The sequence below is a fragment of the Trachurus trachurus genome (assembly GCF_905171665.1).
Source record: "Trachurus trachurus genome assembly, chromosome: 19".
In the NCBI taxonomy this organism is placed as follows: Eukaryota; Metazoa; Chordata; class Actinopteri; order Carangiformes; family Carangidae; genus Trachurus; species Trachurus trachurus.
Window position 1 is genome coordinate 2,528,223 of NC_139913.1, and position 15,414 is coordinate 2,543,636.

Genomic DNA, 15,414 nt, shown 5'->3' on the forward strand with positions numbered 1-15,414 from the left:
ACACACACACACACACACACACACACACACACACACACACACACACACACACACACACACACACACACACACACACACACACACACACACACACACACACACACACGCTAACCTACTGAGTCATAGTGAGTGTAGGTGGACGGTCTCGGCTCCACAGGTGCGTTCACGTCTCAAAGGTTTTACAGTTTTACAGTTTTACAGTCGAGATCAAAACGTTTCACTGCAGAGCTTCTCATGCAGAGACCGACCCACAACAAGACTCAAACACTCTCCTTATGATCCTGAAGTCTCAAGTCCAGACTTTACTTTATTTAAAATTTAACAAATTTGGCCTTTGGACACAAGAGATTTTTTATTTTATTCAGAGGAAACTAAACTAAACTAAACACGAGTCCAGAGATAAGAGGACGCCTGATGAAAGGACAGTAACATCTAAAAAACATGATAAAGAGACTTGAGAATGTGTCCACATCCACACAAGAAGCTAAACAGGGGGTATATTATGGAAATGTCACTTTCTAAAAGCTCTTTAACATTAATTTACGTGTTTGTTTTGTCTTTCGGCCCCAAAATGTGAGAATTGACAAAAATAAATCAGTCATTTTGAGGCTCCTCAGGTTGAAATCCATGTGGTTTTACCAGCTGATCCCTCAGGCGTCTGACAATGATGTCATTAGTTTTCTAATTAGCATAATCCCACCCCTACCTGTGAGTACAGATAGAGGGGGCGTGGCCTGGTGAGCAGTGGCTCATTTACATTTAAAGGGACAGACACTGAAACCAGAGAGAGCTGTGATGTTTGATCCCTGGGGGGTTTTAACCGATGCACGACACAGATACGACTTTAATTAACCCTCCTGTTGTCTTTCTGGGTCAAACTGACCCAATTTGTTCCCTCCATCCTTCCTTCCTTTTTCCCTTCCTTCTTTCCACAATCCTTCCTTCCTTCCTTCCTCTTTTGATCCAATTAACCCTCTATCTTTCTTTCTTTCCTTCTTTCCCTTTGTCCTTCCGTTCTTCCTTCACTTCGTCCTTACCTCTTCTCCCTTCCTATTTTGATCCAATTGACCCTCCGTCTTTCTTTCCTTCCTTTTCCCTACCTTCTTTCCCTTCTTCCTTCCTTTTTGTCCCAATCTGTACCCTTCCTCCATCTATCTTTCCTTCCTTTTTCCCTTCCTTCCTGCCTTCCTTCCTTCCTTGACCCAGGGGGACAACAGGAGGGTTAAGACACATGGGAACTATTTTAATTGGTGGAAAATTGGTGGATATTCATATTCTGTTTTTAGGGTGACTTTAGGGTGCACTGTCCCTGTTTTCAAATAAACATATTATTATTATAAAGGAGCCAAATACGTCTCAGTTTTAAAAGTGTGTTTAAATCTGGTGCTACCAACCCAAACCCTGTATATTCTGTGTGTTTGTTGGGGACTATTTCCAGCAGCGCATGGATCCATATGTGTTGCGGCCGGGCGGTGTGTGTGCAGGACCGAGTCATAATAATAATAATAATAATAATAATAATAAACCCTTGTGTCGTCATGTGTTGTTGTTGTTGTTGTTGTGTCTCTGACCTTCTTGTGCGCACTGAAGATCCTCCTGAAGGAGTCTGGGTTCTTCTCGGCTGCTTTGCCCGCGGCCGGCCTCCTGGGAGCCCCCGCCACCACCCGCAGGCCTTCCTCCGAGAAGTCCAGCACGTCTGCAAAACAAAACACACACACACACACACACACAGGGCATCAGTGACACGTTAAAAAACCAAAACAGATGCTGTTGAGACCGTCCAGAGAGAGAGACAGAGTTGTCCTGAGGCGACAGCGACTCTGTGTCTTCATTAACTTCTGCTGTGTGGTCAGTTCTGTCAGAGCTGCTCTGTGATTGGCTGCTGAGGATGAGACCGAGGAGGAGGAGGAGGCGGGGCTTTTAGGGCATCGTGTCCTCCGACGAGTGTGTTGTGTGTGTGTGTGTGTGTGTGTGTGTGTGTGTGTGTGTGTGTGTGTGTGTGTGTGTGTGCTGGTATGAGCTCTGAGTAAATATCTCATCTTTCCACTTCTGCAATTATTAAACTCAATTATTATTTAGATGTGTCGTCCTCCTCTGCAGCCTGAGAGGAGACGATATTTAGAGTCTAATGGATGACGACAAGTTGATGCTGCGACATGTAAATGAAACTAGCTGAAGAAAAAACTGTTTAATTGATGGTTTTGACACGAGGCAGATTGTTGTTTCTGAACATGTAACATGTAACAGGACCGAGTGTATTTGCATCCAGCTCTTTATCCGTTTGTTTCTTCAGTAGTTGAACATCTGAACTCACAGACTCTCTGTTTCTCTGTTTCTCATCTACATGGTTTTCTGTCTCAGTATAAAACACACTGACTGACACACAGCACATTTTAACCACATGTTAACCAGCTGTCGCGGTTTAAACCCTCCTGTTGTCCTCCTGGGTCAAGGAAGGAAGGACGGGAAGGGAAAGAAGGAAGGAAGAAGGACAAAAGGAAAGATGGAAGGAAAGAAGGATGGGGAAAAGGAAGGAAAGATAGAAGGAGGGAGGGAACAGATTGGGTCAAAAAGGAAGGAAGGAAGGAAGGAAGGAAGGAAGGAAGGAAGGGGAAAAGGATTGTGGATAGAAGGAAGGGAAAAGGGAAGGAAAGAAAGATGGAGGGAGTGAACAGATTCGTTCAAGGAAGGAAGAAAAAGGAAGAAGGAAGGAAGGAAGGAAGGAAGGAAGGAAGGAAGGAAGGAAGGAAGGAAGGAAGGAAGGAAGGAAGGAAGGAAGGAAGGAAGGAAGGAAGGAAGGGGAAAGGGATTGTGGAAAGAAGGAAGGAAAGAAGATGGAGGGATAGGAAACAGACCAGGTCAATTGGGTCAAAAGAGGAAGGAAGAATAAGTAAAGTGAAGGGAAGGAATAAATGAAGGAAGGAAGGAAGGAAAGAAAGAAGGAAGGAAGAAAGGAAGGAAAGAAGGAAGGATGGAGTAGGGGAACAGATCAGAAGGACAACAGGAGAGTTAAAGAGGAACTCCGGTCTCTCCTCCTCTGTGTCTCTAACCCTCCTCTCCTCCATGTGCATCTGTTTAATTAAAAAGGTACAAATGGAGCAGAGAGTTAAAGTAAAAATCCTGCGTAGTTCCTCTTTAAGTGGTTGAAACCGTCCCATTGGGCAACGCTGCTGATTCACGCCAAGTCATTGTGAAAAGGCAACAACACAAACCAGCGTGTGGGCAGCCGACCAACACTATGAGCTCATCACTCTGCAGTCAGGCCAAGAAACACAGCGCAGTGATGTAACAGCTCACACACACCAGCACAACCGGTTGTTCAACGTGTGTGTAAATTACACGGTAACAAGAAGAACCCCCGAGGAGGTAAAATAATTTCAGTTAATGTCGGTTCTTATCATTAAATTGATGAAACAACGAGCAGCTGAACACAAACACAGACTCAGACTGAGCAGCTGGGATGTTGCTTTTCCACCAAGAAGAACCTGGTGCTGGTTCTGAACTGCTTTTAACTCGAGACCAATAAGGAGTTTAGAGCCTCAATATCTATTAATCGAACAATAATCGATTATTTAATCTCAATTGTCCACTATTTTGATAATCGAATGATCGAATTGAATCGGTTTGAGTAGTTTTTTTAAGAAAGAAAGTCCAAATTCTCTGATTCCAGCTTCTTAAATGTGAATATTTCTGGTTTCTTTGTTCCTTTATGACAATAAACTGAGTCTCTCTCTGGTTTGTGGACAAAACAAGACATTTGAGGACACTGATTGATGTTTTTTGACATTTTTTAACATTTTATTGACCAAACAACTAATCGATTAATTGTTTAAATAAATGAGAGATTAATCGATAATGATAATAATCAGTAGTTGCAGCCCCTAGAGGAGTTGGTGCTGGTCAGAAACCAGTTTTAAAAACAAGAACAGGCACTGGCTCGGTGGAAAAGGGCTGTAAGAGCTTAATACTGATGAATGTAATGGTCCGACTCCTGAATGATAAATATGATCCAGCCCATAATAAACAGAACCTGAGGCTACGACAGGTGTGTAGCGTGTGTGAGTGGGCGTGGCCTCACCTTCCCGTATCCTGCTGTGCTGCCTCTCCGAGTTCTTCTTGTTCTGCCTGAACGGCGCTCTGTCTCGACTCTCCAGCCTCTCGAAGGGATCGGGCGGCTCGTACGTCGCCATTTCTTCCTCTTCCTCCTCCTCCTCCTCCTCCTCTTCCTCCTCGTCCTCTTCAATGGTAACCACTGGGGTTGCCTTGGCAGCAGCGGCGGCAGCGGCAGCAGCAGCAGCGGCTTTCTTGGCCCTCCTCCTCTGTTTGTGTTCGTCGTCGTCGTCCGAGCCGTCGCTGTCGCTCATGTCGTCGAAGCCGAAGTATTTGATCTTGTAGCTGTTCTCCTCCTGGTGAGAGTCGGCGTCGTCGAAGCCAAACAGCTCCAGCTTACTGTCCTTCTTCGACTTCTGGGTCTGGGTCGGTCTGAACCTACGGAGACAGAGACACGGACACGTATACGATCAATACATTGATTACAGGCTAGGCAGTCAGACCTTTTCAGAAAATGAGTAAGAATCAGTTTAAGGGATACGCCAACATTTTCTTTCCCTGTGTCTTGCCTCACTCCCGAGTCCATGACCAGCAGATAGACACCATCCTTTCGACTGTGCGTGCAGTAACAAGGGAGATAGAGCCGTATCACCGTAATTAGCTTAGCTCAAACACTGGAAGTGTATGGCTAGTGTTAGCCTGCCTCCACCTAAAGTCGCTAATTAGCTTAGCTCAAACACTGGAAGTGTATGGGTAGTGTTAGCCTGCCTCCTACCCGAGCCAAAATCAGCAGTCAGAAGCTGATTTCATTTTAGCTCTAAACTCTGTAAATATATCACTTTATCCACATTTCAAACATGTTTAGGTGAGAAAGTAGCCGTTTATATCAGCAGTGTGTCGTTAATTTGTCTAAATACCAGCTGGTTATAATTTGGTTCGGACGAATTTGGCGCTACTCAAGCTAGCCGTTGTGACCAACGCACTTCCGGTTACTTTCACAAAATAAAACACCCGTTGCCCTTTACATACAAAAAACCATGACGATAGAATTTGTGCTTTTACTATGAAACAGGAAGCTAACCTACCCTCGATGTAGCTAGCTTGAACCAAAATAAACCGTCTTTGCTTGAACCCTCCGTTTTGACCGATCTCGTCCCGTTAGCGGCGTTTGACCGCTCAAGATGCCTTACCGGAGAGTTTTGTCAGCTCTGAGACGAAGATCGGCCCGCCGGTTTCCGTTTAGAGTTGCTGAAGAGTTTCTCTGATGACTTTAGGTGGAGGCAGGCTAACACTACCCATACACTTCCAGTGTTTGAGCTAAGCTAATTAGCAACTTTAGGTGGAGGCAGGCTAACACTACCTATACACTTCCAGTGTTTGAGCTAAGCTAATTAGCAACTTTAGGTGGAGGCAGGCTAACACTACCTATACACTTCCAGTGTTTGAGCTAAGCTAATTAGCAACTTTAGGTGGAGGCAGGCTAACACTACCCATACACTTCCAGTGTTTGAGCTAAGCTAATTACGGGCGATACGGCTCTATCTCCCTTGTTACTGCACGCACAGTCGAAAGGATGGTGTCTATCTGCTGGTCATGGACTCGGGAGTGAGAAAAATTATGATTCATGGCGTCTTGTGCATTTTTCTTGATTTCCAGCTTCTTTCTCCCAACATTGACTGACATGGAACAGCGACCGACCGGCCAACTTTTAATTAACAGAAACATAACCATGCACCCAGGTAATGAAAGCAGACTTATTTAAATTTTGAATGTTGTTTCAGAGGATGGTTTGTCCTCAGCTGTGTGGACAGATACAGCTGCAGCACACGGAGTAAAAAAGAAATAAAGACAAATGAAGCTGTGCTTTAACCTGGAACCGAAAATATGTAAAACAAAAACCTAAAAATGTGTGACAGAGCTCAAATATGTCTTTATACCAAAGCCTTTAATTCCATTTTGCATTCACGGGTCTCTGTTTTCCTTCCCTTCCCACACGGTTCCTCAGTGCAGCCGTGTAAAAACAGCTGGCCAGAGGTTTGAGCTCAGACAGGAAGCAACATTAACTGTGTTTTGGATTCTTGAAATTACCAGGTGTCCTGTTTTATTGGCCCTTGAGCAGCTTTAAAGGTGTTAATGTCATGTGATTCCAAACCATGTGATATATATATAACATATTTTCCATTTTCTCTTTATTGAGGCTCCATTATGTTTCCACCGAGTCAAATAATCAAACCTTCGACTCTGCTTTTACAGCCACGCGGCTCCAAATGGAAATATTCCAGATGTTTTTTTTCTTGGTGCATAATTGCAGATGCAGCTCCAGAATATTCTGTATAATTGAAAACTCCAGTAGAGAGCCGTTCCACTGGTTTATGGGCCTATTAAACTAAATACAATTACAGAAATGAAAATTACAGCTAATAACAGACGAGTTATTCATCAGCTATGAAAACAGAGCAGAGAGCCAGGAGCTCAGTGAGCCTCGCTGAGGACTCGGTATCGACCGGAGGAGACCGGGAGAAGACCGATCTTTACTTCATGGCAGAAACTGAGCTCAGTGAAGGTTTACATTAATTAAAGTAGGTAATGACTGGGAGAAATAGGAATTATTTGGTTGGATGAGACCAGATTATCTCAGCAAAGTATCACAAGGCTCCAAAATGTCCCTAAATTACAGGCCAATGTGTGTGTGAGGATTATGGATGAAAAGGAAATGTGAATATTTGCTTTACAAGTAGATTCACATTGTGTTTGTGCTCCTAAAGTTTTAAGTTGAGGTAAATAAAGTCAGTCTGAAGCTCTGCAGGATTTTTACATCAAAATTATCAAGAAGTATTTTCTCTCCCTGGCGTTTGATGACTCATCCTGCACTCGTCCTAATTTTGCATCCGATTAAAATCAGTTCTTCGAATGTTTACATTCCTCCTCCCAACTATGAATTCTTCCAGTCACCATGGCAACCTAAGTGCTCGCTAGTTGTAGAGAGTCAGGGCCTGGACATGTGTCTGAGCATCACTGCTGCCTCCAGCTACATCGGCTGACAGGAAGTTAGCCAAAACCACCGGATCACTTACTTCTGCTTTAACTAATACAATAAAAGCAAAAGGTTAAAGGGACAACGAGGAGTTTTGTTAAAGCGAAGTGTTTTCTCACTACATTTATGAGCCTTCGCACCGTGAAATTCTTTGACCGGTGCAAGACAGACTCATGTTTTCATTCATCAAGAATTAAAGTCAGAGGTTGGAAGACGATCACATACCGTCGTAGTTCCCACCATAAACGGAGATTCGGCGGCGTTATTCTCATGACTCGCCACGAAACCGAAAGTAAAGAAACGCTGGTCGGCTCGCCCAGCATTTCCACCACCACTAATAATAACAAAATAACCATAGAGACAAAACCATAGATTTATCTAAAATGGACCATTAACAAGTGGTAACGTAGATTCATCCACATTAAAGGGACAACGAGGAGTTTCTATTCGGTTATAAAAAAGTCTCACGTTAATGTGGATGAATCTCCGCTACCCACACTTGTTAATGGGCCCATTTTCGATAAATATATTGTTTTGTCTCTATCGTTATTTTGTTATTATTAGTGGTGGCGGAGATGCTGGTCGAGCCGACCAGCGTTTTTTACTTTCGGTTTCGCAACGAGTCATGAGAATAACGCCGCTGAATCGCCGTTTATGGTCGGAACTACGACGGTATGTGATCGTCTTCCAACCTCTGACTTTAATTATTGATGAATGAAAACATGAGTCCGTCTTGCGCCAGTCAAAAGAATTTTACGGTGCGCGCGGAGGCTCATAAATGTAGTGTGAAAACGCTTCGCTTTTCCAAAACTCCTCGTTGTCCCTTTAATATGAGACTTTTTTATTGTCGCGGAATTTTTCGTTCTGCCGCTGGAGAAACTCCTCGTTGTCCCTTTAAAATGTTCTTTTCTAACTGTTTGTGTGCCCTTTGCAATGTTTTATGTTTTTTAGCTACGTGAAGCATTAAAGGCAAAGTTTGTCCCGGTCCGACATGTTGTTGGTTTTTCTAGCGCGGTGCGTCTTGAACGTCAGAACTCAGAGTTTTCCACTGGGAGAATCTGAGTTCCGACTGGTCTCGAACGCAGCATTATTATTATTTCCCGCCGTGACGTCCTACCTGGTGTTCTGTTGCTCCGCCTTCTTCCGCTGCCACCCGGCCTCCCCCAGCTCCGTTGCCGTGGCGCTGCTGCCCGACCCAGCGCTGCCACCGCCACCGCCGCCACCGCTGCTGCTGCCGCCGCCAGAGGAGGGCGCCGCGTCGCTGTTGAACTCCTCCACCACGCGGTCCTGGATGGTCACGTTGCACATGGACATGGAGGACGGATGCAGCACGGTGTAGTCCCTCGTCCTGCCCCTCCCCCCTCCTCCTCTTCCTCCTCCTCCTCCTCCTCCTCGACCCGTCGTTGTCGTCTTGTTGCTGCTGCCGTCAGACAGCGGCGGCGGCGGCGGCTTGGAAACGTCGGCGCCGAACACAGCGCTGGAGAAGCTCCCAGAGTCCTGAGCTTTGGCGGCGTTCGCCTGTTGCTTGTTGGGCCTCCGGTACGTCCGACAGTTAGAGTTTCTGACGAGCGAAGAGGAGGAAGAGGAGGAGGAGGAGGTGGAGGAGGAAGACATCTGGGAGAAGTCTGACGTCTCCAAAACGAAGTCCGAGTCCAACTCCTCGCTGGCGCCGAGGCTGTGGAGCCGCGGCGGCGGGGAGGGAAACGGCGGCGGCATTGGCAGCGGCGGCTTCTCGTGCCGGCCGTGCTGCGTCGTCCAGGGGAACGTGGGGGCCGGCGGGTTGCGCCTCTGCGGCTGCGGCGTGGGCGAGGGCGGACGGAGGCCCATGATGGAGTCCCAGGAGGAGGAGGAGGAGGAGGAGGAGTCGTAGGCGGACCCGGACTCGGAGGCCTTGGCGCCGGTCTTCAGCGTGGTGGTCTGCGCCAGCGGCTTGCGGCAGTCGCTCTCCGAGGCGTTTTGGTACCATGATGAGTAGCTGCTGTGCTGCGTCTCCAGCGGGGACACGGAGCTCTGCTGGGACTTCCCTGTGGAGCGGGAAACAGAAAACAGACTCAGGATCAGTAACAGCTTCTTCGAGCGTTTTGATGACGTTAACTCAACAACAGGTTCAGTTCTGGTCGGTTCTATTAATAGAAGTACAACAACGAACCCAAAGGAGGAATGTTCATCCAGCTGTTATTTATATCACTGGGCTTTTATTGCAGCTAATGAGTATATTTATTAGGGTTGTCACAATTAACCACGGTGTTAAACGCCATGGTTAAGTAAAGTTTCCTAAATAGCGTCACTTTCCGAAAAAAGTTGGAACCAATTATGTTGGAACCACATCAGCAGACTCACATGGACAAAAACAAGTTAGACAATAAACAGCATGTGTAACTTGGTTTTCATTTGTTAAATTACATTAATGTCAATTTACCTAAAGCAGCACTGAATTGATAGGAACTTAAATGTTAGCCTAACCCTACCCTGTCAGTTGTATAGAAAAAACTGATTCAAATAAACTTCAACATTTGCTATAGATGACAATTGGTCACTTGAATAGGGCTGTTCCAATTCATCGACGTAATCGATTACGTCCATTACGTAAATACGCTTACAACATACCGTCGATTATGCAAACACGCAGAACAGAAGTGGACACACGCTGACTGATAAGATCATAATGCTCTATTGACCCCCCCTATATATTAATTAGATACATTAATAGAAACTTCAAATATTTTGTGTATATAATTAGTAATGTACGGTGATTCAAATTCTTTATTTGTCATTCCACAGGTTAAATACACAGAACGACAAGTGTTTCTGAGGACCAGTGAGATAGAATAATAAAAGAAGACAATAAATAACCTAAGAACCAATATTAGGAGCTAAAAATTTACTTATATAATAAATAAGTAAATAAAACACATTGTTAGGCAACAACATGTGGGGTTGCAGTTATATGTAAAGTGCAGTGCAGAGGACTGTTTAGGGTTTTTTGACTAAATTTGAATTAATGCATAGTAACTGTGATTATTTCTCTGACAATAATTGTAACAAGAACATCCATAGTGGTGACATGATGATCCCTGATATTAATCCATCAGAGCTGCTGTTGCTGCTGCTCTCTGTTGTTTCCTGTTCTGCAGATTCACGACCTGTAAAAACACCAGTTTGTCTCCTGCCTGATTTCATCATGTGCTCAGCAGAAAGGTGGTGCAGCTACGTAACGATGACTGCACCATTTTAACCAGCAAGAGCACCTTTAAACAGGTCACACACACACACACACACACACACACACAGCTGGAGCTGCAGCTGACATATTTCTTGAAGACAGTGTGAACTCAGCCGACAGGTCAATCATCAGCCCGTGTGGTTGTTCATTAATCATCAGCTGCTGGTCTTCAGGTCGACTAACAGGTGAGGATGAGGATGATGATGATGATGATGATGACAGTGGACTCGTTACTCTGAGCAGAGACAGGAAGCTGCTTCACAGTAACAAAAACAACGATGGTCTCTCTCTCTCTCTCTCTCTCTCTCTCTATCTGGAAACGAGCTGTGGTTTGAGATGTGGCACGTGAGGCTGAGTGGTGCAGCAGCAGCAGCAGCAGCAGCAGCAGAGAGGGGAAACTGGGCCACTTTGCTTCTTCGCTTTCTCCTGACCTTATTTGACGAACAAAGAAAAAATAAATAAAAGCTCATAAAAGATAAAACATTTCTCTCTCTCAAAGCGCTCCAGAGCATCTGTGACCATTAAACCGTAGGTACATGGACACAGACAGAGTCCGCTGAGTCGCTGACTAACGTCTTTAACTCAGTCTCCTCGGCTCAGACCGACTGAACAACCGTAGTGCTGACTGTGACACTAGTGGGACAGCAGGAGGAATTAGTCCAGTTGGGTGTTTGCTCTCCGGGACAGAAACCAGCCAGAGTTTGTGGTGGTTTAGCGGTGGTGGATTCATGTTGGAACCGGTTTGTTTTTAAAATCCTGGACAAACCACAGAAACAGAAAACCTCTCTGAGTATCTATGAGCATCCTGTCATGATGTCACGTAAACATCACATCCTGAGGACAGAAACCAAAACACCCGGGTTTGCTCATCATGATAATAACTAGAGACAAAACCATCATGACTTAATGATGTTAATCCAATCCACTGTGACCATACTCAAACTATTAAACCCTTTTAAAAGGCAAGGCAATTTTATTTGTATAGCCCGTTTTTACCAACAGTTTGTCTCAAAGGGCTTCACATGGCATCATAACAACATCCTCTGTCCTTAGACCCTCACACCCACTCCATAGAAAACCCTTTTAACAGGGAAAACCAGGAGAAAGCTCAGGGTGAGCAACAGAGGAGGGATCCCTCACCCAGGACGGACAGACGGGACAGAGATGTTGTTACAGACAAGACAGTTTACAGTCTATGTCACAGAATGTGCGAAATATGGAAATAAAATAAACATTACTTCACATTATATCAGTTATCCATCTGATCAATTGAACTGAGATCAGTTTTGTCGCCTCGTTTTTGAAAAAAAGGATCAGTTTTCCACCATAAAGCTGCAACTTTCATTTCTTTCTACTTTAAAACACAGGATGAAAGGTCTAAAAAGACTTTAAATGATGAGATATGTTGTTATATTGTCTGCAGCAGACCAGTAACCGGGTAGAGCAGCTCTGCAGCAGCAGCAGCAGCAGCCTGACGGATCATTAACTACGGCCTCCTGTTTGTTCTGTGCGACTGTGGGTTCCTTTCCCTTTACAACCCTGAGCTTTAGGAAACGATAACAGTGTTGTTGAAGCGTGGCAGCGACGCGCAGAGGGTTTCTTTACGGCCGGCGTGCGTAGAACAAACAGCCGCGCTGCCGCCCGCCGCTGTGCTGGGATCAGGGCTTCAGCCAATCAATTGAAAACGACCGGACTGGCCTCGGTCCCAATCCTGTGGGGTTTTGCTCGGGGCGTTGGTTCATTAAAGCCGACCGCCGTGTCAGTTTGATCGAATTAACTCTCAATTTCATTTATAATTGTAGATGTTATCTTAACATCGCCTGGCACAGGAGTTTATATGAAGCCTGGGAGATAAAGTTATTGCACAATTACACTACATTTAACTACCAGTTATCTAAAGTTATCATCCTGACAATAAAGGAAGCTTCCAACACCTTATATTATTTCGGTTTTGTTGTGTTCCCAATCCATTCTAGCACAACTCCATCAAGAAACCCTGTTGTTGCATCTTCATCCATCTTATCCATCCATAAACAGTCTTTTTGTGTTTTTTCTTTTGTCATAGTAGCGTCATGTTAATTGTCTCTCTTTGTAGTTTTTTGTCTGTTGGTTTCTGTTGGATACATGTGTGTTTTTCCTGTTTTATGAATTCTGTTGTCATGTCCTTGTGTTTATTCTAATGGCTTTTAACACCTTGCCAGGACCTTGCCGAGCCGTTGGCTAACACTGGCACTATTACATTTTATTATGTCCATTAATGTGCATTGTCCTCCTTAAATAAAAATAAAATAACATCTCAAATGTGTTTTCTGACATCTACAGTTGAGTGGAACAGATTTTTTTCATTTCAGTTTCTGCCACAGCGTAAAATAAACACACCGCACGACCTTGATGGAAACAAACACCGGTCACATTTTACTCGAGTGTTGTTTGGTCAAGGATTCTGTCGTGTTTACTGAGTCAACATCTCCAGCCTCAGCGAGCAGCAGCAGATAACACGGCTGCTGCTGCTGGATGAACAACCTCCACTCGCCGGCCGCGCTTTAACCTCCCGACTCGGTGGAAGCAAGGCGGCGCTCGGCTCGCTCACACACACAGCTGGTTGAAGAAGAGGCTCCGGTCTCTGGCAGATGTCCAGCAGCAGCGGAGGACGAGTCGAGCTGAAAGCAGCGACGACACCGACGACGAGCGAGAGGACGAAGGTTACAACTGAACCGACTTCTTGTTCAGCTCTGCTCGGTGAAGCAGCGTTTTAGTTTCACCGAGGGTTTTTACACTTTGTCGTCTAAAAAAGAGCCAGAATTTGTTTAGCGCCGTCTGTGAGCCGTCAGATTCCATCACTTCACCTCCACACACACACACAGAGGATTTGTGTAACGTGTGGTTCCTGTGCAGCTCAGATCTCTGCCAGACTGAACCATCGTCTCTGTATCTGTCTCTGTCCATCTCTGTTTGTTTTCAGTTCCATCTGAATGAAACGACCATTTTGAACCCAACAAACCAACAAACAAACTCCTTGGGAAGCTAAAAGCGTCTACAGCTGTCGGACCGAGGCCTTCGGTCAGAGAGCACTGACCGGTTGGCGCCGGTTTAGTCGACAGCTTCAAGGAGACACTTCATATCAGAGACACTCAAAAAACAAACACAGCAGCTTTAAAGCCCCAGTGTGTAACTTATTTGGCTTTTTATCAGCAAAAATCAAATCTGTCTTTCATAAATCCGTATTTCACTGAAGGTGAATCACAGCTGCTACAAAGTAAAGCTTTCTGGTTCCTTAGAATGAGTTGTTACAAGTCGTTACAAATACATAAGTGGGCGACGCACCGAACCGAGGCGGCCATGTTGCATCGTGACCGTAGATAACCACGGAAACTGAGCGGACCACTTGTTTACATAGACGCTTGTTTATCCTGTTACATGCAGCGTCTGTTGTCTGTCTGACGTCTGCCCGGTTTCACCTGAATGCAACATCAAGAATACGTTCCAGTATGCAACCGCACCGCTAGATGGGCGGAATTCCTACACATTATACCTTTAAAGACAAAAACAGCTTTAATATAATATATATTCAATCAATATAACTTCCAATCAGTGTGTGAGGGTCAGGAGAACACACAGACACAGACACACACACACACACACCCTGGCTAAAGGAAGGAAGCGTCCTGAGATGTTTTCATTCTCTCATGGAGACAACTTAGTCAATTTAGTCTGTTGTCTGTCTGACGTCTGCCCGATTTCACGTGAATGCAACATCAAGAATACGTTCAGATATGCAACCGCACCGCTAGATGGGGGGAATTCCTACGCATTATACCTTTAAAAAACACCACATTCCTGGCAGATGTGACTGAAACAGCAGCTACATGGAAGAAATAAATCTGTAAACTAATCAACAACAAACACATTAAAGCAGAAGTAAGCGATATTTTTGTGTTAATAAAAGTCTTAAATAGTTGTATCTTCCGACAGCAATCACTTCTATAGAGTGTTTGGACCGAAACACGGGTCTGTCAGTCACTCTGCTCTGCTCTGAGCCCAGGAGAAAACTTCCCTTGTATCCTACAACCTTTATCCAATGAGGAGAGAGAACAGCATAAAGGGGCAGTCCTCTCTGTGTGTGCAGCCAAGGGATGCGCGTGAATGTGGTGACGTAGGGACGAGGGCGGGGGCTGCTAACTCCATCGGCTGACAAGAAGTTAGCCAAAACCACCGGATCGCTTAACCTACTTCTGCTTTAATAAAACACCACATTCCTGGCAGATGTGACTGAAACAGCAGCTACATGGAAGAAATTAATCTGTAAGCTAATCAATAACCAACACTTTAAGTACAGAAACCCAGCTTAAAGAAGTCAGACTGCAGGTATTCGTGTATTTACCTATGTTAGAACTGCTGTTGAAGAAGCGGGCCGTGTCCTCCACCACCCGGGGCTGAGCTCTGTCTCTGTCTCTGTCTCCGCCGAGCCACGACGCCGCTCCTCTGTGTGACGCTCCGTGTCCCTGCAGGCTGGACCGGCTGCTGCCCGTGTCCAGAGACAGAGACGCGCCGGGCCGCTCGGCCTGCGGCGGTTCTGCCGAGGCGGCGGACTTGGCCGGCGACGACTTGCTGCCGCCGCTGCTCCGAGACGACACGGGCTTGGACTCCTCGTCGCTGTCGAAGCCGAACGGGTCCTCCTCTAGGGCGTCACCGGAGGGGCGGGGCCTCTTGAACACCTCCAGGACCGAGTCGTTCTTGGAGGCCGAGCCGGCGCGCTTGGAGCCCACCTTGGCCTTGTAGGTGGTGGCGCCCCATTTGGTGCTGAGCGTGCCGCGCTTGGTGGACAGAACCTCGTCGAACTTGGACGTGCCCTCTCCTCCCTTGCGGCTGTAGGTTTTACCAAATCTGGATGTCATTGTTGCATCTGGGTCATATTCTCTGGAAACCAATCAAGAGGGAGAGGGACGTCGTTAAAGAGTTATTTCATCATTATAGATAGATAGATAGATAGATAGATAGATAGATAGATAGATAGATAGATAGATAGATAGATAGATAATACTTTATTCATCCCTAGCAGGTTATGGTTATGGATGAGGTTTTATAATTGAATCTTTTTTTTTACAGT

At 45.5% G+C, this 15,414-nt stretch overlaps 1 protein-coding gene across 1 annotated transcript in view; it reads right to left on the reverse strand.

Moving 5' to 3' along the window:
* Positions 1-15,414, reverse strand: part of LOC311002832 (wings apart-like protein homolog) — a 42,269-nt gene that overhangs the window by 25,418 nt on the left and 1,437 nt on the right. Inside the window, exons 2-5 of the mRNA XM_083994371.1 lie at positions 14,689-15,224; positions 8,202-9,108; positions 4,079-4,488; positions 1,572-1,696 (exon numbers count right to left, since the gene is read on the reverse strand). Coding sequence (XP_083850497.1) covers positions 1,572-1,696; positions 4,079-4,488; positions 8,202-9,108; positions 14,689-15,202 — 1,956 coding nt within the window. The 5' untranslated portion in view covers positions 15,203-15,224. The remainder of the gene's footprint in view (positions 1-1,571; positions 1,697-4,078; positions 4,489-8,201; positions 9,109-14,688; positions 15,225-15,414) is intronic.